The sequence below is a fragment of the Rhinopithecus bieti genome, unplaced genomic scaffold, assembly GCF_001698545.2.
Source record: "Rhinopithecus bieti isolate Rb0 unplaced genomic scaffold, ASM169854v2 scaffold_52032, whole genome shotgun sequence".
Classification (NCBI taxonomy): Eukaryota; Metazoa; Chordata; class Mammalia; order Primates; family Cercopithecidae; genus Rhinopithecus; species Rhinopithecus bieti.
In genome coordinates this window covers 1,827,427-1,848,835 of record NW_016821592.1, presented here as the reverse complement: position 1 = coordinate 1,848,835, position 21,409 = coordinate 1,827,427, and the positions used below count along the sequence as shown (strand labels likewise).

The following is a 21,409-nucleotide window of genomic DNA, read 5'->3' as shown; positions in this document are numbered from 1 at the left end:
GGCTGTCATATAGGCCCTTTCCCCTTGCTGGCAGAGGGCAGCCACCCCATACGATGAGGCAAGGGGCCCACTGAGCTGGTAACACACTGCTGTCCACAGACGGCAGAGCTAAGAGACTATTATATCTTCTGGGGCCTCTGGGGGGGTTTGCAGGCACCCCTACCTGGGTGCTGCTGTGGGGTCCGCACAAAATCTGCTCCTGCCATCGCTCAATGCGACTAGCCAGATCCCGCACTCGTTTGCTCACATGTTCCCTCCCAAAGGAGGTGGAATGTGGCGACTGAGTAAACAGGACAATCTGTCCCAAGTCCGATGAAGAGGTCGAGAAAAATCCTACTTCACTGAGATTACAGGTATGAGCTGCTGCGCCCAGCCAGTATGTACTTTTTTAAAAAGACGAATGAAGGTTTTATTCTAAATGCAATGGGAAACGATTGAAGTTTAACATACATTTACTTTTAAAGTGTACTTGATATATAATAAGTACACTAATCTTAATTAGAAGCTTGATAGCTTTATAAACATACACACACCCCACATAACCACCACTCAGGTCAAGATATAGATTATCAGCATCCCAAGTTTCTTCGAATGCATTTGAGACATTGAATACCAACATCATTTTAAAAATCAGCATCACAAGTTTCTTCAAATGCATCTGAGACACTGAATAGCAACATCATTTTAAAATTTGATACCAAATAAATCTTCACAAGTCTTTTTAAACATAAACTCAATCATAGTAAATAAGCTCCATGAGGAAAAGGATATTCTCTTTTCAGGTTCCTCCTGAATCCCCAAGCACTTTGTACTTAACAGGTACTTATGGGAGAAGAAAAAAAAAAAGCATTGACTATTGAGCAACTAATTTAGCACTAATAAATTACACAGAAACAAATCTAATATTAACATCAATTTTAGGAAAATATTTAATTGGAGAGAAGCAGCTCAATGATTCTGTTTCTAAATACAGACGTAAGGACTACAGATGAGTCAATCAGAAACTTACTCAACATGGACTTGAATTTATTAACTTTCATCATTAACCTCAACCCAGAATTTTTTGGATATGAAATATCATAAGAGGCCAGGCATAGTGGCTCACGCCTGTAATCCCAGCACTTTGGGAGGCTGCAGCAGGTGGATCACCTGAGGACAGGAGTTTGAGACCAGCCTGGCCAACATGCTGAAACCCCGTCTCTAATAAAGATACAAAACATTAGCCAGGTGTGGTGGCGGGTGCTGTAATCCCAGCTACTTGGGAGGTTGGGGCAGGAGAATCACTTGAACCTGGGAGGTGGAGGTTACAGAGAGCTGAAATTGCACCACTGCACTCCAGCCTGGGTGAAAGAGCAAAACTCCGTCTCGAAAAAAAAAAAAAGAAAAAAAACATACCAGACGAGTTGCTTCATTTAACACCTGCCTTTCTGATACCAACCAAAGCAATCTTTTTTCATTTTCATTTTTTCTTGTTTTGTTGTTAGTTCTGATTATCTTTAATTCAAACTTTCCGAATTAAAGATCTAGGACCTTCTATTCTAGCCAAGGTCTCATGATGAATAGTGGAATTTAAAAAATTTTTCTTCTTCCAGTTTGAGCCTTCAGATTAGTAATGGCAGCCTGACATTGATTTTGCCCAGACAAAAAAAAGTAGGGGTAGAATAAAGAGTAGGGGTAGAATACAACTGCAACACAGCTATAGTAGAAAGAATGGATAGAAAAAAAACACACACACAGAACGACAACTGGGTTTTTTTGACAACAAAAGATACAGCTGGGGCTTTCAGTCTACTTTGGCATAACCTGAAAATTATACCCAATCTGTATCTACAGAGACAATGCAGTTAAAGAACAGACCAAAGTAACTCCTAAATTAGTCTACATAAGCAAACAACGTTCAGGTCTAGTGTCATGTAAATCGTCAAAACTAAAACCAAATGTTTTAAATCAGCTAAAAGCAGCCAACCTGCTTTTGTAAGAATAATTCCAATTTCTGTAAACAGCATTATAACTTAAAATGAATTGCTGTCTGCCAATTCCTTTCTCACTCCAATTATATCTACTATGTTCATTCAACAAATTAACACAGTAGCAGGAGCATGATAGTGGTATCTTCCAAGCTTCTTAGCAATATGAAAGCAAGGTAGAGTAGCACTATTGAGTACAGTCAATATGCATCAGAAATTGTGCAAAGCACTTGCTACAGACTCTTAATTTCCTCAAAACTCTTAAAACAAGTAATCCACGCCCTTTAATGAGATAAACACTTTATTTTTTATAGTTTTTTTTAAAAAAATATGTTAAATGCTAAAATGAAAGGCAAGAGCAAAGCAATGTAGGCATGTTGACAGGCTACCTAATGGGAGGCTTTGGGACTTCAAGACCACTACAAAACCAGTGATTTTTCCATATCTAAACAGATTTTGAAATCATATTAATTACTTTTGAGCACTAAGTATGTGCCAGACACTACTGGGGCTTTACATTTAACCACCATTCTTCTTCTATGGAGGTGGACTTTATGACACTAGTTTCACACCTGAGAAAACTGAGGGTCAGAAGTAACTTGAAAAGGACCTATCATCAGTAGCAGAATAGCAACTACAACCCAGGTGTCTCTCCTTGATTCCAAAACTCTGCTATGGCATAATATACTCTTGTTATCTCTTCCTTGGATTTTTTTTTTTTTTAAACATATTACACCAGTAACAGTTAATGTAATTTCAAGGTTGAAAATCCAAGCATGAACAATCACTGTAAGATGGGCAAGGCTTCTGGCCTACTCCCTCAGTATCAATGTTCTCCCTTGTAATCATGGTAAGTGGCCTCCCAGCTGTGATCTGATCAGGATATTTCTGTTTGGCTCAATTCCAGTTCTACCTGCTACTCAGATTTGTCTGCCTTCTGCATTCTCCTGATTCCCAGTCCCATTAGTTCTTCGGGTTTAATCAGTAAAAACACATTCCCTTAAGCTTATAAACCTCTAGAAGGCAGAGATCCTGTTTGTTGTTAATTTTGCTTTATAAAACAATATAACATATAGGAACTTTATATATATATAGGTTAAAAATTCACATTAACTATATCCATACTCACAATAAAAACTATGCACTGTTAAACAAAAATGGGTTGGGTGTGGTGGCTCACACATGTAATCCCAGCACTCTGGGAAGCCAAGGTGGAGGGATCGCTTGAGTCCGAGAGTTCAAGACCAGCCTGGGCAACATGGTGAAACCCCATCTCTACAAAAAATAAAAAAAATTAGCCAATTGTGGTGGCCGGAGTCTGTGGTCCAGCTACTTAGGGAGGGTGAGGTGGGAAGATCAATTGAGCCCAGGTCAATGCTGCAGTGAGCTGTGATCATGCCATTGCACCCCAGCCTGGGTGACAGAGCAAGATCCTGTCTCAAAAAACAAAAACAAAAATGCCCAGGCAAAATTAGAAATCCTGTTTAAGACCTCAAGCTGCAATTCACATTTGTAAGATTTTAATCCAGGAGATAGTCATATTCCCTATTTTACTAAGCCTCTACAATAGTACTAAAAGACAGAGACATTCTAGATTTCTCCAAACTTCAGAAATGCTATTACTCCATCAGTTTAACTTAGGGGTTTTCAACCTCAGCATTATTAACATTTGGGGCCAGATAATGCTTTGTTGTATGGGGCTCTCGATGTGCATCATAGCAACTTCCTTGCCTTCTATCCACTAGATGCTGGAAGCCCCCCTGCTCCAGTTGTGACATCCAAAAACGTCTCCAGACATTGCCAGATGTTCCCGGGGGGTCAAAATCTCGTCAGTTGAAAACCATTTAACTTGATCTTATATATTAAAATCAAATACTGAGACTATAACATTTGCCAGTAGAACAGTCCAAAGTCCTAATCCACATTCTTATGTGGAATAAGGAAAAAGTTCATTGGTGTCCTCAGGAAATAAATAACTTCAAAAATTTCAGAGCATTCTAGAATAACCCCTGGCCTTTTGCACAATCCCAGGAAAAACAAGCTCTACAAACTAATTATCTGACAATCTAAGCTAGTGGGATCAGCTTGGGCACGACTAAGGCACTGGATACATGAAACAAGATGGGAAAGAATACTGATGCTTATCTGCTCATTTCTCTCTCTTTTCAGCTCTAATAACTATAAATCATCTCATCACTAAAACTGTATTTCCAGTATGTTTTTAGAAGAGCAGGTACGTGTTCTTTACCAAATGTCTACTAAATGTAAGACATCTCTGAGGATAAAAGATGAATAAGACAGCATCAATCAATGTATCATAAATGTTGTAAGGGTTTCAAAGCTGTGAAAAAAGGAAGCTAAGTTTTGGCTATGCTAACAACAACGACAACAATAAAAGAAACTCCACCCTATTCCACCCTTGGCATGTATAATGAAATTGGATGAAATTCGAAGAGGGAACGCTTTTGGTCATATCCAAATTTTAAGCAAAGCTCAACTATAAATGATCTGACAGAGATATTTTCTTGGGACAAAAACCTCTGTGTATATGTTTTGTGATATTCTTGTTAACATTTAATCTAGTTTTTAAATTATAAGCCTTGAATCATTGATTGTTCTCTATTTCCATGAAATTTTACCATACTCTCGCCTACACTGGGAATGCCAATTTCATTTTTCCCCAACTTAACACAATACCTAAACTATATTTTAAAACTGTTTTTAACATCTTCCTGCATACTTGTTTATTAATTTAATCTTTTTGTAAAACATACTCTCATATCATTTGACCAAGTGTTGAGACCACAGTTTTTCTTACCAATTACATGAGCTCTATGTAGAAAGAAGACATTAACCTATATAATACTTGCAGTAACATTTTCTCAATTTTGTTGCTTTTACTTTCACATATGTATGCATTATAATTTTTAATAAAATCTCTAAACTGATCTTTTCGTGTTTTCTTTCATTGATCTAAAAGTGAGCTGCCTGCTGTCCAGAGGTTTGATAGTCAATTCCATTATATACAAATTTTCTTTTGAGTTTCCACATTTCACCTTTAATCACTGAAATTTACCTTGGTGTCATATTTTTCTTTTGAGACGGAGTTCTGCTCTTTCCCCCAGGCTGGAGTGAAGTGGTGCAATCTCAGCTCACTGCAACCTTGGCCACCACCCACGCCCACCTTCTCCCTCCCCACCCCGAGTTCAAGAGATTCTCCTGCCTCAGCCTCCCAAGTAGCTGGGATTATAGGCACCTCCCACCACACCTGGCTAATTTTTGTATTTTCAGTAGAGACAGGCTTTTGCCATGTTGGCCAGCTGGTCTCGAACTCCTGACCTCAGGTGATCCACCCGCCTCAGCCTCCCAAAGTGCTAGGATCACAGGCACGAGCCAGTGCGCCCAGCTGGTGTCAGGTATTAAGTGAAGGGCTATGTTAATGTTCCTTCAACTGCTTAAAACTAGTTTTCTAAGCTCCGTTTTTTTTTTTTTTTTGAAAAATGATTCCTTTTAATTTCTCATGACTCCTTTGGCATACCTAAAAGTACCTTGTGCTTATCTACTTCTGTTCAGATAGTATATAACTTCAGTTATTGTAGGTTTATTTTCTCCTCTTTCTTATTTTCAGATTTTAAATTAATTGCTCTTGACTATTTCTCCTCCAGATAAACTGTAACATTGTCAGAGTAAAAGCATACCAATAAAATCTTTAATGGAAAGAAATTTAATTGCAGAAATAAAATCACACACTATCAGTCTTCCTTTTCAGGAACATAATAAGACACATTCATTTTACAAGGTCTTTAAAAAAATTTCCAAAATTTAAATTTTATTTATATTTGGACTTACCTCTTTCTTAAGATAATTATTGCTAAATATTTTAAATCATTTTTTCCCAATGGAGATATTTATGTACTCTTGGTTTGTTTTCCTGTACCTCTTGTGATATCAAAAGATCTTATACAATTTCATTTAACTGTTCCTATCCCTTTAGAGTTGACTCTATAGGCTCTTTCCAGCAGTTTAATTCTTGGGCATGTGTATACAATGCAGGAATATCTCAAATAACAGCCTAAGGGCACAGAAATACAGAAAAGCATGCTTGCTTACTCACTGCTCAACAATGGTAATTAACTGACTAGTTATATCAGCTGACCTCAAAATTGTAAGATTCTTAAGTCACATATGCAATCACCATTAATCTAAAGAAGCGTATTGGCCAAGTGTCGTGGTGCATACCTGTAATCCCAGCACTTTGGGAGGCCAAGGCTGGCGGATCATGAGGTCAGGAGATCGAGACCATCCTGGCCAACATGGTGAAACCCTGTCTCTACTAAAATACAAAATTAGCTGGGCGTGTTGGTGCATGCCTGTAATCCCAGCTACTCAGGAGGCTGAAGCAGGAGAACCCCTTGAACCAGGGAGTTGGAGGTTGCAGTGAGAGCCGAGATCACGCCACTGCATTCCAGCCTGGCAACAGAGCGAGACTCCAACTCAAAAAAAAAAAAAAAAAAAAAAAAAGGCAGCACATTATGCCCTGAGGATTATACCAAAATATTCTAATATAGAAATCACAGGTTTTCACATGCAGCCCAAGAACAGAAGATAAAATAAATTGCATAATTGATACACCATTAACCTCTAGTTTTCTGTACCAATAAAAGGAGAATTAGTAAAGCTAATAGAAAACTGTGAGTACCCATTCAGATCAACGAAGGAATCAGCTGTCTTCTACAGAGTAGAAAACAGGTTCTGACCTATCTGTATATTCTATAAAGCACAAATCCAAAAATTAACATAAACTTAGTTGATAACAGTTTTCAGTCATTTCTAGATCACCACTGGCTAATTCTAATAAATTTTCAAGAGAGAGGGACCTCAAAGTGTAATCGTTCAAGTTTTCTTTTGTTTTGAGTTTGGAAACCACTAAGATCAGATTAATACATAATAATATTGATAAGTTAGCAAATACCGTGTGATTACTATTTGCTAAGTATTGGGCTAAGCATTTTAGAAACATTATTTAATATACATACACAATGGTGAGAGATGAGTGCTATTTTTAACCTCATTTTTCAGATAAGGAATCAAGATTACACAACTAATAAGTGGTAGAAATGAACTCTGGTTTAATCCCAAAACTCGTGGTTTTAACTATAACACTATACTGCTTCATATTAATTCCTTCCTTTATTTATTCAACCAAAGAATATTCGTTGAGCACCTACTGTGGCCATGATATCTGGCATCATAAAGCGTAGTTTTATAGTGGATACAGTCAAGAAAAGGGACAATTACAATGAGCATTATGAATGTTAAAATACAATGTGTTGGATAGGATGCCAACATCTATACAGAAAAAAAATTGCTGGAGGACTAAGCAGAGAATGTGGCAATGAAAGGGTGTTCAAGGCTAGTTAAAAGATAGAACATGGCATGTCTGAAGCTTAGGAAAGGAATCTGGACCACAGATCAGAGATTCATCAGCATTATTTTTTAAGTAATCTTGCAATAATACCTTACATAAGCAATCACATATTTCTGTCACCTGTTCATTGCTGGCAACTACGAATGTCTGCCCAGTTAAGTGCTGCAGAGTGAAGAGGGCAGAGATTATCACGAATTTCTTGAATAACTAGTTCTAACACAAATAAAATTTAGAGCACCACTAGGAAGCAGAATCACAAAACTCTTTTCATTTGACCATGCAAAAGAAAGCAGACTCTGTATGTGCATAAAGAGACTAGTATCTGCTGTCTCACAGACTAGTGAGGATGTTAAAGGTATCTTGCTTTATCCTTCTACAAGCTATCAGAAAGTAGTAGCAAGGAATTGTACCAGCAAAAGCTTATTTCTCCAGGTGACGTACTACAGTTGGTGATGGCAAGCAAAAAGTAGGATTGAAAACATGCTTTCATAGTTCCAACAAGGTGATAGTTCTCCTGCCTGAGTCATTTTATCATATTGTACCTTTATTTCAGGACTTACATCTACCCTGTATTAGGGCAATTTGACATTTGCTCATCATCTTTTCTAGAGCATAAATCACAGGGGCAGGGAATTTGTGTTTCATCTTGGGAGCTTCCACAGTTATCTAGCACTGTGACTGAGGAGTAGTGCACCATAAATATTTGTTCAACTGAAGCAAAGCCATACAGATAATGGCACCTAGGTGTAGGAAAATGTATAACACTATTTAGCTCTCTGCAAACTGCCACCAGGGAGAATGAAAATCTATCTAGAATTTGCAATTATCGCATTAGTCTATAATCAGCTGCAGACCTCTCTGAAATTTTAAGATTTTTTTTAAAGTATATTTTCTGTATATGGAAAATGAGATGGCACTCATAGGACAAAACATACTATTTCAATATTTGAAAAAAATTTATCTTGAGATTGTTACTTATCTGGTCCTTAGGCTTATTAAATTTCCATTAGACTAGAGGTTCTAGACTGTGGCTCTCATTAGAATCACAGATAGAACTCTTAAACAGACGCTCCACTCCCAAAGGACCTGATTTAATTGGTCTAGGAAGGACCAGTTTAACCTCCTAGTTACTCTCTAGTGCAGCCTGGGTTGAAAATCACTGTTACAAATCAAGTCCATATTTAAAATGCATATAACCTTGCAACCACATGCATGGAGTTTATAAACATCCTGATCCTTGTAACATGTGGCCTATGGTAAAAGATTTTTTAAAACTAGGTTTGTTTGTTTTTTTTTCATAAATATGACAAAACAAGCTTTGAACCTTTTGCCTATAATTTTTTAAAAAGCTAACCAGAAAATGCTCAATGATAATCAGAAAATCTTGTGGACTGTTCAAAGCAGACTGGATTAAGATTTTGTTGGGAAAAAATAGACACAAACACAGAAATAAAACCTGCATTTGTCAAAATATATGTTATGAGTTTGTTCGTTTGATTATAACCAACTTAGTATTTCAACAAAAATTACTGAATCATGGAAATATTTGACAAGGAGCTTGGTTCAGTAGTCTGGGAGTGAAAAAAATTTAAAACAATGTATTATTTCAGATGTTGTCATGGCACAGCTCAGAGGCAAATACAGCTTTTCTATCATACTACATACTTCAAGTGAAAGTCTTGTTTTAGCTCTGCCTTCTTGTTTCAGCTCTTATAGTGTAAATAAGAGTCCTTTTCACAGTCTATTTAGTGCCATGTTTTCTGCATTTTTTTCATCTTTTGTTAGTGAGTCTTCTGTTTAAAACAGCTCCCAAGCACAGTGCTGAAGCACTGTCTAGTGTTCTCAAGTGCAAAAAGTTTATGATGTCCCTTACAGGGACAGTAAGTTTCATTCAGGTATGAGTAATACCACTGTTAGCTGTGAGTACAATGTTAATGAATCAATTATATATATTAAATGAAGTGTCTTCAAACAGAAACCCATAAAACAAGGTTATGTATTTACTGGTTGACGAAAATGTTGTGACCAGAGGCTTGCAGGAACCTATCCTCCCACTAGGAACAAAGCTTCCACTAGGTCCTACTAGGAGCAATGGTTCACTATTAGCTAATTCGGTGTTCTCAGTGACTTTACAGAATATAACTACTATGAATAACAAGAATTGACTGCATGTAGAAATAAAATATAAAAATGACAGGAAGAAAACAGAAATATACTGTTCTAAGGTATATATTACATTATAAAGTCGTATGATATTGTTTGAAGATACTCTGATAAGATGCATATTATATAAACTAGAGCAGGGATTTGCAAACATTTTCTGCAAAAGGCCAAACAGTAGTATTTTAGGCTTGGTGGGCCATATGGTCTCTGTCACAGCTACACAACTCTGCTGCTGCTAAATGAAAGCAGCCACAGACAAGATACAAAGGATTGAGCACCTTGGGTTCCAATAAAACTCTATTGACAACAGGTGGTGGGCCAGATTTGGACTATGGATATAGATTGCTGACCCCTGACCCCTGCATTGGAGGAATTGACGGAAAAAAAAAAAAAAAAAAAAAAAACACTGTAAAGAGTATAATTAACCAGCAGTGGAGGTACTATGGAATTATATAACGTAATTCAAAAGAAGGCAGAAAAGGACCTAAGACAGAAGGGACAAATAGAAAACAGCCAAACAATCTATTTAAACACATGTTTTCTATATGGATAACAGTATTAAATAGAAATGGTCTAAACAATCAAAAAGCAGAAGTTGACAGAGTGAATCTAAAAAGCATACCCAACTATTAATGCACACAAGCTACAAAAATCCTACTTTACACAGGAAAACACAGAGGTCATAAGTAAAGCATGTGAAAAGATACCACAATGCAAATACTAATTTTTTATGAAAAGAATGATTAACACCAAGTATTAGTCCCTCACTTAAGATGATTTGACATACAAGTTTTCGACTTTACAATGGTGCAAAAGGGATACACGTTCAGGGAGCTCCTCAACTTACAATGGGATAAACTCACAGCAGATTGAAAATATCATAAATCAGAATACACCTTCAACTTAATATTTTCAACTTGCCATGGGTTTATCAGGACATAACCCCACTGTAAGCCAAGGAGCATCTGTAAGCTTCAGAACAAGATCTTGAAAATTATACTGAAAAGGGATCAATATATCAAAGGCTGTAAAAGTCCCAAATGTGTTTGCAAATAATGAGAGCTTCAAAAAATCCAAGAAAAAACTGATAAAAATGAAAGGAGAAACAGACATATCTACAATTATAGTTGGGATATTTCAACAGTCCTTTCTCAAGAAAAGATAAGAGAAAGTAGAAAGAAGTCAATAAAGATACAGAAGATTTGAACACTATCGACTAATTGACCCAACTGACATTTATAGAAAACTGCACTCAACAAGACTAGAAGACACGAGAGAATGGGGAGAGTTCCTCTTGAGGAAAAATGATTCCCCTGCAAGAGTCATTGGAAAATTCACTTTACTACAATAAAATTCAGTTTGCTGTTATCAATTTTATGCTGCTATATCCACAATCAGTAACTATTTTATATTTGTATAAAGTTTACACTGAATTATCCTTTTTAAGCTATATCCTATTTCCTTGACATCACGCTAGTTGCTCACAGATCAAGATTTTTAATCTAGTTCTCCAAGAATTTCACCCACTGACCCTCTCCTCACATTTGTATTAATGAAGTAACACTGATTCTAGAATAATCCTGCAGAAAATTGGTAAGCCTCTGTAGAAGTAAATCAATTAGCTCAATTTAGCCATTACACCACATATACATATTTCAAAATAACATATTGTACTTAATAAATATATACAATTTTTTCTCAATTAAAAAACTGTGCAAAAAATCAGTAAATGAAATTTCCAAAGATTGAAAACTACATCATAGAGACTCATCAAAACACTGGTTATGAGTTTCTATGGTTTCAAATAAAAAGGGAACATAATATTTAAGTTACAAATATGTATTTAAGTTTAAATATTATCTTTAAATAAAAAAATTACAATCTAGTTGCAAAAGTATTTGAAAAAAACTCTTTAAAGGATAATGAAAGGGAAACTAAAAGCAAAGATACGGAAGGATACAAGGTTCTACAGGTCTACAGAAGTAAAGTTATTCTTACTTAGGAATAACTTAAGCCACATTTATAAGTCATTGTTAAAACAAAGGCAGCACAGGTTGTTTTCACAAACTGTATAACATTTTTTGGATTGGTAATTACTTTACATCAGAAGATAATGAATGATAAACTATATAAAGCATAAAGAATTAAAATAAAAACAGTAAGATGAAGAGCCTCAATTCCCAGAGAGATGGTTTTTGCAAATGGAAAGTTTACAATTTGTTCGAAACAAATCTGAAACATGCTTGAAAATCCAGTAAAATCTACTAAAAATAAAATATAACCAATTCATACAACCTATATGAACTGTTTTGGTAACACAGAAAACATACTAACCTCATCCATCAAATCAGGATTATTAAAGATATTTAGCTAAAGTTCCTTAAGAAAATGGCATGGTACAGGGAAGGAGGATGAATGAGAAACAACATAAAACCACCCTGAATTTTCAAATATTTTGTCGTATATTCAAAATTAATTTACCTATTTTTTAAAAGACAGAGAGCGAGCATGGTCCTATATTAAACGGCAGTTTAGGAAGATTCTGAACGTCCTGAAAAATAATCAAGATCTAAAGAGAAGGAAATGGATAAAAAAAAGAGAGGCCAGAACACACGGTACCTAGAGATAACAAGGTATGGACATGGGACTCAGCAGCTAGCTACTGTGTCCCAGGGGGCCTTGTGCCCTCTACCTCCTGTTTTCTCTGAAAACAAATGAGATTTCTTATGCCGCCTTGACTCTACACGATTTTCCTGCTCTGAAGAGACAAACAGAAGAGTGATTCTTCAAAGCTAGAATAAATGTATTTTATTTTATGTTTTCAGACAGAGTCTCACTCTGTCGCCGTGCCAGGCTGGAGTGCAGTGGCACTATCTCAGCTCACTGCAACCTCCACTCCCCACGATTCTCCTGTCTCAGCCTCATGAGTAGCTGGGATTACAGGTGCCTGCCACCACCTGTAGAGACCGGGTTTAGTAGAGACGGGGTTTCAACATGGTGGCCAGGTTGGTCTTGAACTCCTGACCTCAGGTGATCTGCCTGCCTCAGCCTCCCAAAGTGCTGGGATTACAGGCGTGAGCCACTGCATCCAGCCAAATAAATGTATTTTAAATCTGAGATATATGTTCCAATTAGCTAGACTCTGAAATTTCAGACTTTAGCCTCAGAGGCCATTAGAACTCTTCCAAAAATGCACAGAATAAAGTATCCATGGATCAGTATGTCTTAACTCACTGGTACATGTATAATTTATAGAAAAGCATCAGTAACAATATTATTTACTACTGACAACAGCATGTACAGTACCTTTTGATAAACAATGGAGCACACAAGATCCTTGACAGCAGACAAAGACAGTTCCTGGGCTTCAATGGTAACACTCTCCCGTGTGAGGCCAATTTGCAGTAGAAATGAAACTGTATGCACTGAGCCTCTGGAGTTGGTGAGTGATGGTGCACTGAAGCTTCCATTAGACAGTCGGGCAGAGAGTCCCGTCTTAGGACTTGAACACGGAGAAGCAGTTGGAAGCACAGCAGGAATAGCTGCAGGTAAGACAGACTTCTGGGCTGATGGAGGGGAATTATTTGCAGACATCTGCCTTTCTTTAATCTTTTAAAATAGTTGTCGATTCTTATAGTTGTCGATTCTTTTTCAATGGTTATGAAGTTTTTTAAATAACAGCAGTAAACAAAATGACTGCACTTTTGGATTTAGTTGAAAACTTCTTTATTTCCTCTTTTAAGCCACTCATGCCAATACTTACAAGTTTTATCAAGGAGTTGAATGCCCAACAGGTCCTATTTCTCTAAATATCAGTCCCATCAAAAAACAGTCTTGTCTGTAGGAAGACAACCAGGGATTTGTATAGGATTTAACATCACTGAGCTATCCTCAGCAGGATAGAGCTGACGTAGCTTATTTACGAATCTATTTTCCTTTCAGTCTGTCTCTTTAATTTCAGGAAATACATATTGAATAAAAGTTTTTCTGTCAAGATGAAATCTTCTTCGTTTAAAAAACAGTAAGTGTTTTGGATTAATCTATTCCGTAATTTTCCTTTGGTTTACTAATCTGATAGGACACCTTCTCAAATGTCCACACCTTAAATCACCTTCTCAAATGTCCATACCTTAAATCACCTTCTCAAATGTCCTCATTTTCATCTGGGGGTATGAACTTTTCTATGATGAAGTACAAAGCTTTTTAAAATAGTATAGGCATATTTCATTAGATGAATGGGTCCACTGAGAAAAGTTGATGCTTTCTGATATACAGTCAGCCTGGAATGAAATTTTTTAAAGGTTTTTAACACTTTATATTCATTTGACATTAATTTAAAATAAGAATATAACTTTTTTAAATGACAATTTTGGTCATATGCTTATAATTCACTAATAAATCCTAATGGGTAGCAATTTTAGCTAGTTAGCAAAACTTTTTTTTACTATAGGTATAATTTCAGGGAGAGGCTCAAAAAAATATCCTTCGCACTCTACACTGATACCTCAAACTTAAACATTAAACATTTTTTAAAATCTACTTTATTTTTAATCAATGAAGACCAAACACTTTTATTTTACAATTACCTGACTGAGTTATATCAAAAACAGAACTGACAAAAAAGAGTAAAACTGACATTTTCATAGACATACAATACATACCACCTCACCACACAAAAGATGTACAATACTTTCCTAATATAAGGGTATTATTTTTTATATTTAAATACTAATTCTGCCAAAATAGGACTCTTGACTTCCTCTGTTGAAAAATTCCTTTCAGAAGGCTAAGGAAGCAGGAGGGGATATACTGAACAGTTAAATGATCAACAAGTGTGAAAGCTGACATACTTGTCACAGGAACATAAGAGAAAGGGATCTCACCATAAGAGATTTCTCCTATCCAGGTCCTAACTAGGCCCAACAATGCTTAGCTTACAAGATCAGACAAGATCAGGCACATCTAGGGTGGTGTGGCTGTAGACCACAAAGCATTTCTAACAGTAAGAAAGAGAACAGTAGGTATAGTTAAATATGTATCATAATTTTTAGGAAAGCACAGGTCAAAAAGTTAAAAAAAAAAAAAAAAAAGGTATGACTCCCCCACATGCCTTAGGCGTGAAACAGCTCATAATTTATGGCTCCTTCTAAGTTCCATTTATATACCCATAAATAATTTCAGTGAAGAAAAACAGTAAAGCATCCAGTGTGGCTGCAGAGTAACGCTCTGCAGAGTAGTTAAGGGTTAAATTAGGACGAATATGACAGAAGGACAAAAGCACACAACCATAGTATTAGGAATGGGAAAGCTCAGGAAAAAACTGAGACTTAAAAAAAAAACACTGAAGACAAAAGCTTTTATAGCTACTTTCAAGTAAATTATTATTCTATCTTATACAATGTACAACACTTGATAGTTTATAAATGTTTCACATACTTTACCTCATAACTCTTTGAAAGTTGACAGGGTAAAAATCATTTTTGTAGACAAGAAAATTGAAGCACAAGGCGATAATGCAACTTGCCCAGCAGCACATGGCTATTAATAAATAGGTGGAGCAGGAATTAGAAGCCAGGTTTCATACTTTCTTACCCAGTGCTGTCTCCACAGTAACACACTATTTCTCAAAGAGAACAAGGAACTAAGAATCACTGCTCAGAGGATGGTGCTAAGGTTGAGAAATCACACAGAAAGACAGACTGCTCAACTTGTATTTTGCTTATCTTCTCCACAGTTTTAAACTAAAATGGCAGAAAGGCACTGAGAACTGAAACCTGAGACAAATGACTAAGACTATAACAACTTTACGTGAGTTTGAGTCTCTAGGTCCAGATGCAATCCATTCCATACTACTAAAGCAATTCACAAATGTAATCACAAAGCTGACTCCTATAATCTTGGAGGAAGAGCTCAAAAAGACAGATATAATCATGGCCTGGAGATTTGTAGAGCGGTTTCAAGTTCTGGTAGCTGGAGAAGCAGGAAAGCAAATTTCAGAAATTACAAATATAAAAAATAATGAAGCAAATGGTTTGTGAATAACTGGAGAAGAATATAACGATCACTAGAAGTCAACCACATTTACATCTTGGAAAATAATGACTATTAAGCTTCTTAGCTGGGAAAAAAATAATAATAGCTTACATTTATTAAGCTCTTACTATCTGTCAGACTGTTCTAAGCACTTTATACATATTACCTCATTTAACCCTCACAGCAACCCATTCCATGGTTGAGAAAACAGAGATTTAGAGATTAAAGTACTTGCCCAAGACCACACAATTAGCAAAGCCAGAAAAAAAAGATAGTTTATTCTTTTTTTTTTTTTTTTTTGAGACGGAGTCTTGCTCTGCCGCCCAGGCTGGAGTGCAGTGGCCGGCTCTCAGCTCACTGCAAGCTCCGCCTCCCGGGTTCAAGCCATTCTCCTGTCTCAGCCTCCCGAGTAGCTGGGACTACAGGCGCCCGCCTCGTCGCCCGGCTGGTTTTTTGTATTTTTAGTAGAGACGGGGTTTCACCACATTAGCCAGGATGGTCTCGATCTCCTGACCTCGTGATCCGCCCGTCTCGGCCTCCCAAAGTGCTGGGATTACAGGCTTGAGCCACTGCGCCCGGCCAAAGATAGTTTATTCTGACAAAAATAGTATCCAAGATGATTGTCCATGCTATCTTTGTAAGTATGTTACTGGAGTGTGGGTTGGACATTAGTGTAGTTAAGTTTGTTGCTCTATGTCAGCTTAGATGAGGAAAGTCTTTATAGAACTGCCTTGAAACGCTGTCCTCAGCCTTATATATTTATGAGATAATAAAGGCATAAAGAATATGCTTATAAAATCCTCAGGTTGAAGAAATCTGGGAGAAATAAACTAAAAATAAACTGAAATTTAAAGGTAAGTGTAAAGCTTTGCATTTAGTTTCCCCAAAATGTGCAATACAGAAATGGTGAAATGTTTACTTGGAAGCAGTTTATATGAGAGGTGTTTATCAAGGCAAAAGATTAATTCAAACTGCTAATGGGTGACTAAAAGAGCTAATGCAAAGCTGACGCCCTAGGTCACTGAGAACACATCAGCATCCTTCTGTATACTCCTTGTTACTTAGCCTACATCACTATTATGTTTATATCTATGGTCAACATTTTCAGAGCCATACTGATTTTTTTTTTTAAATCATGCATGTGAAGGTAAAAATAATGTCATGTGATAAAAATGTGCTTAACAAAACCAAATAGAATAAGTGGTTTTCAAATACTTGAATAAGTGTTAATAGGAGAATTGATTTTATTCAGTATCACTGCGGAGAGTAGACGAAAAAGGAAGATGACAGCACTTCTTACTTAACCTCACAGGTTGCAAGGATTGAGCTACGGGGTACAAACTGTCTGTAACAACACCTGGCTAACAGTAAGCGCTCAGTAAGTTTTAGTAATTTTCATAGCAATTAGTTGAAGGAATTAACAACTAAACCTTTACTTTATGCTAAACACATAAAGTGAGATATGACACTTCATTAAATCCTTGCAACAACTCTAGGAGATTTAACTCTATTTTCCAGAAAAGAAACGAGAATTTTAGAGAAGTTGTTGCTTGCCTGTAACTATATAGCTAGTAAGCGACAGAAATGAGATTCAGGCTAGTTTCCCTGACTCCAAAGCCCAAGTTCTTTCTACTACTTTATTCCATATCCCACAACCTAACAATGGAACAGGTTGTCTCACAAGGTAATGAGCTCCATAACATATCTGACTTAAGGAGTTTTTATAAGCTGAACTATCACAATAAAGTAGTAAAATATCTATGAATAAAACTATATGCAAGTTAACGACTTTTTTTTTTTTTGGAGACAAAGACTTGCTCTGTTGCCTAGGCTGGAGTACGATCTTGACACTGACTGCAGTCTCTGCCTCCCGGGTTCAAGTGATTCTTGTGACTCAGCCACCCCAGAAGCTGGGATTACAGGTGCACACCACCATACCTGGCTCATTTTTGGATTTTTAGTAAAGACGGGGTTTCATCTTGGCCAGGCTGGTCTCGAACTCCTGACCTCAAGTGATCTGCCCATCTCGGCCTCCCAAAGTGTTGGGATTACAGGCCTGAGCCACTCACCATTATACCTAGTAATATTAGCCAAATAACAGTGTTTAATACAACTAATTTATCAGAACTAATTACAACTATTCATAATAAACACTACATATAAAAATGATTTTTAAAAGTCTCAGCATTAACACAAATAGAAGAAACCTAGGAGTTGTCAGATTTCTGCCCACCCATTGCATCTGTTTTCCCTCTCCCGGTTTGGTTTATGAACCCCAGATTTATTCTGGAAGATGCAATAAGATGTGGGGTACAAAATATTAAGACTATTAACTCTAATAACTGTAACTTACATGAACCCCTGATATGTTGCTTAATTTTGTCTTTATGCTTCAATTAGAAAACTGAAAGAATAGTACATCTTATTAATTTACAAACTATATACCAATACCAATTATATATGCTTGTTTCTAACAGGGGTACGAGGCTCTAAATAATACCGTCTAGTTGGCAAGCATTTCTAATAGGTTTATTTGGAACATGTGAAATACTCTTTTGGGGAGCTAGCTGTCACATATCCCATTCAAACAAGCTTACATAATCCGTTATCATTGTTAATGGAATCAGAAGATAGGATATTAATGGCATCTTGAACCCAGTCTGTCGTATTATTACAGACAAGGTGAAACAAAGGCCCTGGAGGTGAGAGGACTTACTTGAGGATTATCTCATGGTAATATCACAAGTTTATCTACTTCCTCTCCCTCTCCTTCCCTTTCCCCCATGCACACATTATCTCATTTTTAACACTCTAATTAGGAGAAGCTCTAACAGCAGTATTTCCATTTAACAAATACTTAATTGAGTACTTATTATTTACCAGACTGTTAGGAGAGATACTGGAGTTACATAGCAGCGACCAAAACAGACATGGCCACTGCTCTCTCCGAAATTCAAAGTGTGATGTGAGACACAGACAAAACATTCATACAAACAGCTGGGTAATTATAAACTGCAAGAAGTGATATGGCAGAGTATACTAAGGGGACGCAATTCCAGCTGGGATCTCAGGAAAGGTACCTTTAAGGAAATATTTAAGCTGAGATCTCTGGATAAGCAAGAGTCAACGAAGCAAAGAGACAAACAAAAGGATTCCAGGAAGGCAAAACGCATCTAGTTACTAAATTCTTCAAAAAGAAGCTCATTATTTAGTGTAGCCAGCATTCTTTTTGTACAATACTCAGTAAATGCTAAAGCGAAGAAACAAAATGCTCTTCCTATTTGGAATAAAAATATTTATTATAACATGACTTCCCTCCAGTAAAGAGTTTTCCAGGTTCAACTTAGTTTTGTGTACTAGAAATGCTCATGACGTAGAAGGTTATGTCCACACCTCTTGACATGTATTAATATAAGTATTCTTCTACCATGTAAAAGTATGTGGCCTTTTTCAATGCAATTCTGACCAGCATCCTAAAGTCCATGTTCATGTTTTGACACAGGTTTGACTTTGCTTAATAATTGTTCTTGCTTTTATACTGTATATTGTATTTAAAAACTCAAGGATCTATGTCGTTGGTTTTTTAAAAAATCATATTTTGTAGCAATCCCGACAGTGATTTATATATTTTCAAAAATACCAATTACTTTAGATTAACATACTTTTCCTCCTAAGAGCTCACCATTTGCTAAATCGTTTCCTCTAAAACTCCGCTCATCTGGACACAGTGACAGTTGAATCTCAGTCCTTCCACTGTCAGAGAGTACTGAGAGAGCACACCATATCTGCTCTGCTCAGGAACTGAAAAGTTTATCCAGTAATAAGATTATGGACTGCCAGTCTGGCAATGCAAAATGAATCTGTGTTGAGCTTGATAGATGTTCATCTCTGCACCAGTAGTAGCTAAGAAATCTGATTGGCTAACAGCCAATGAGCAATTTCTCACATACTGCCACAATAAACTAACCACAGAAGTGGAAAAAACTTTTTTCCTACATTAAAATGAAAATATCTCATAAGCACAATATCTCAAGTTTTTCCTGAGAGGGCTACTCAAAGAGATACATATATATACATATACAGCAAGTTCGATTTGAATTACATAATCAGCGAGACTCAAAGTACAATCATCACAGAAGATTGTGAATTATAAGCAGCATTATATCAAATTAAAACTTGTACTAGCAAATAATTTCCCTATATATCAAGCTCTGTACAAGTTGTTTCTTTTAAAAAATGAACAATTAACTCCACTATAGTATTCTCAACTTTAGAGTCTTTTAAAAAATGAGAACAAAATGTCCCTTAAGAAAATTGCATTTAAATGACCACCTATTCATATTTTTCTGTATGTGGTGTTTTCAATTCGTAATTTTAAAATGTAATATCAAAAGTTTTACTTATTAAGTTCTGTGTGTGGGGCAGTGTTTAAATCCACTAACAGAAAGAAATTTCTATTTTAAAGTGGCTATCTGATGAAAGGCCACATACTTTTAAAAAAAGAAACTTAAAATTTTCTCTAAAAGACTCAACATCATCTAGGATGCTTAAAAAATTAGTCTTAAGATACGCGTCAGCATTCTTAAAATGTGAAATGCTATATGCTAAATTACAGAACCTGAGTCACCCTGAAATGTGAAATGCCATATACTAAATTACAGAACCGAGGATGGCACCTGGCTTGTCAAGGAGTACTCCAAGCTCACGTGCTCAGGCCCACCACAACTGTATTACTACCCACTGAAGCAAAACCTTCCACGGTTTCTGCGTGACACGTTTCAAATCCTACTTTTAGAAAATCTTCTAACTTCTTGGCTGAATGTCCATGCTTGATCTCAATTCGGAATCTTAACAGGGAAGGAGGCAAAGGGTTCGTTGATAGAGGAAATACTGGCCTAGATCTCAGTCGGGGGAACGTTACGGACGCCTTCTGAAGCAAAGCTAAGGAAAATCAAAATCGCTAAAAATGTAAGAACCGCGACATTAAGTAGAAGGGTAAAAAGAAAGTGTCAGAGGAATAAAATAACATTTTCTAGGGTACAAATTAAGGCATTTAAAAGTTCTTGTTCCATTTGTGGCTACGTCTCATAAAAGCTGTGTCGCACCAAGCAGTAGTTCAGGGTGTAACTTATCCTTCCTAATCAAAGATGACACCGATAGTCTTATTTCCTGTGGGGATGGGTGTGGTTGAACACACAGTTACGTCCAGGCCATCAATCTGTGTGTGTGGAAAACTCTGCAGGTCGCGCACACACTTGTCGCTTGAATTATATGTGTGCATGCAGACGGCAAGGCCTATGCCTCTGACTGCGTTCACCTGAAATAAAATACCCAACCGGCAACACAGTAGTATATGTGGTTATTCTCATTGCTCAAAGAAACAGTCGCACTCCTCAGTGTTTCATCTTAAGGAAAACCTCCCAGGAGGGAGCAACTCGGAACAACGCTGCAACTCGCAAATCCAAACGCAGTAGGGATCCTGGGGCGGGGGGCTTACATTCTCCAAGCACCATTTACTCACCCCTTTGAGACGACCACAACGCAAAGTGAGGAAATGAAACGAAAAAGTTCTTCCAAAATTCGGCACTCTGAGTTCCGCGGGTCTGGCTTCGGGAACTAGTTTGGGAAACGGATCCCCTCCGCGGGGCCGGGCGCGGTGGTCGCCAGCGGAGTGCAAACCTAAGTTGGCCTCCTCGCGGACGCCGGAACTTGGACCCCGCTGGCGGCTGCGGCGGCGCCCCGCTCCCCTCAGCCGCCTACCTCCCGCCGCGCGCTCCCCAACTTCCCGCCCAGCGCGGCTGACGCCGCCCAGCCGGGC

General features: G+C 37.2%; 1 protein-coding gene across 2 annotated transcripts in view; it reads right to left on the bottom strand.

The window, feature by feature from the left end:
- Positions 1 to 21,337, bottom strand: part of PRKD3 (protein kinase D3) — a 78,310-nt gene extending 56,973 nt beyond the window's left edge. The window contains exons 1-2 of one of the 2 annotated variants that reach the window (XM_017860412.1): positions 21,113 to 21,277; positions 12,865 to 13,838 (exon numbers count right to left, since the gene is read on the bottom strand). In XM_017860412.1, coding sequence (XP_017715901.1) covers positions 12,865 to 13,152 — 288 coding nt within the window. In that variant the 5' untranslated portion in view covers positions 13,153 to 13,838; positions 21,113 to 21,277. Of the gene's footprint in view, positions 1 to 12,864; positions 13,839 to 21,112 lie in introns of both variants that reach the window. The other variant, XM_017860413.1, reaches the window with a different exon arrangement.
- Positions 21,338 to 21,409: the final 72 nt, after the last annotated feature.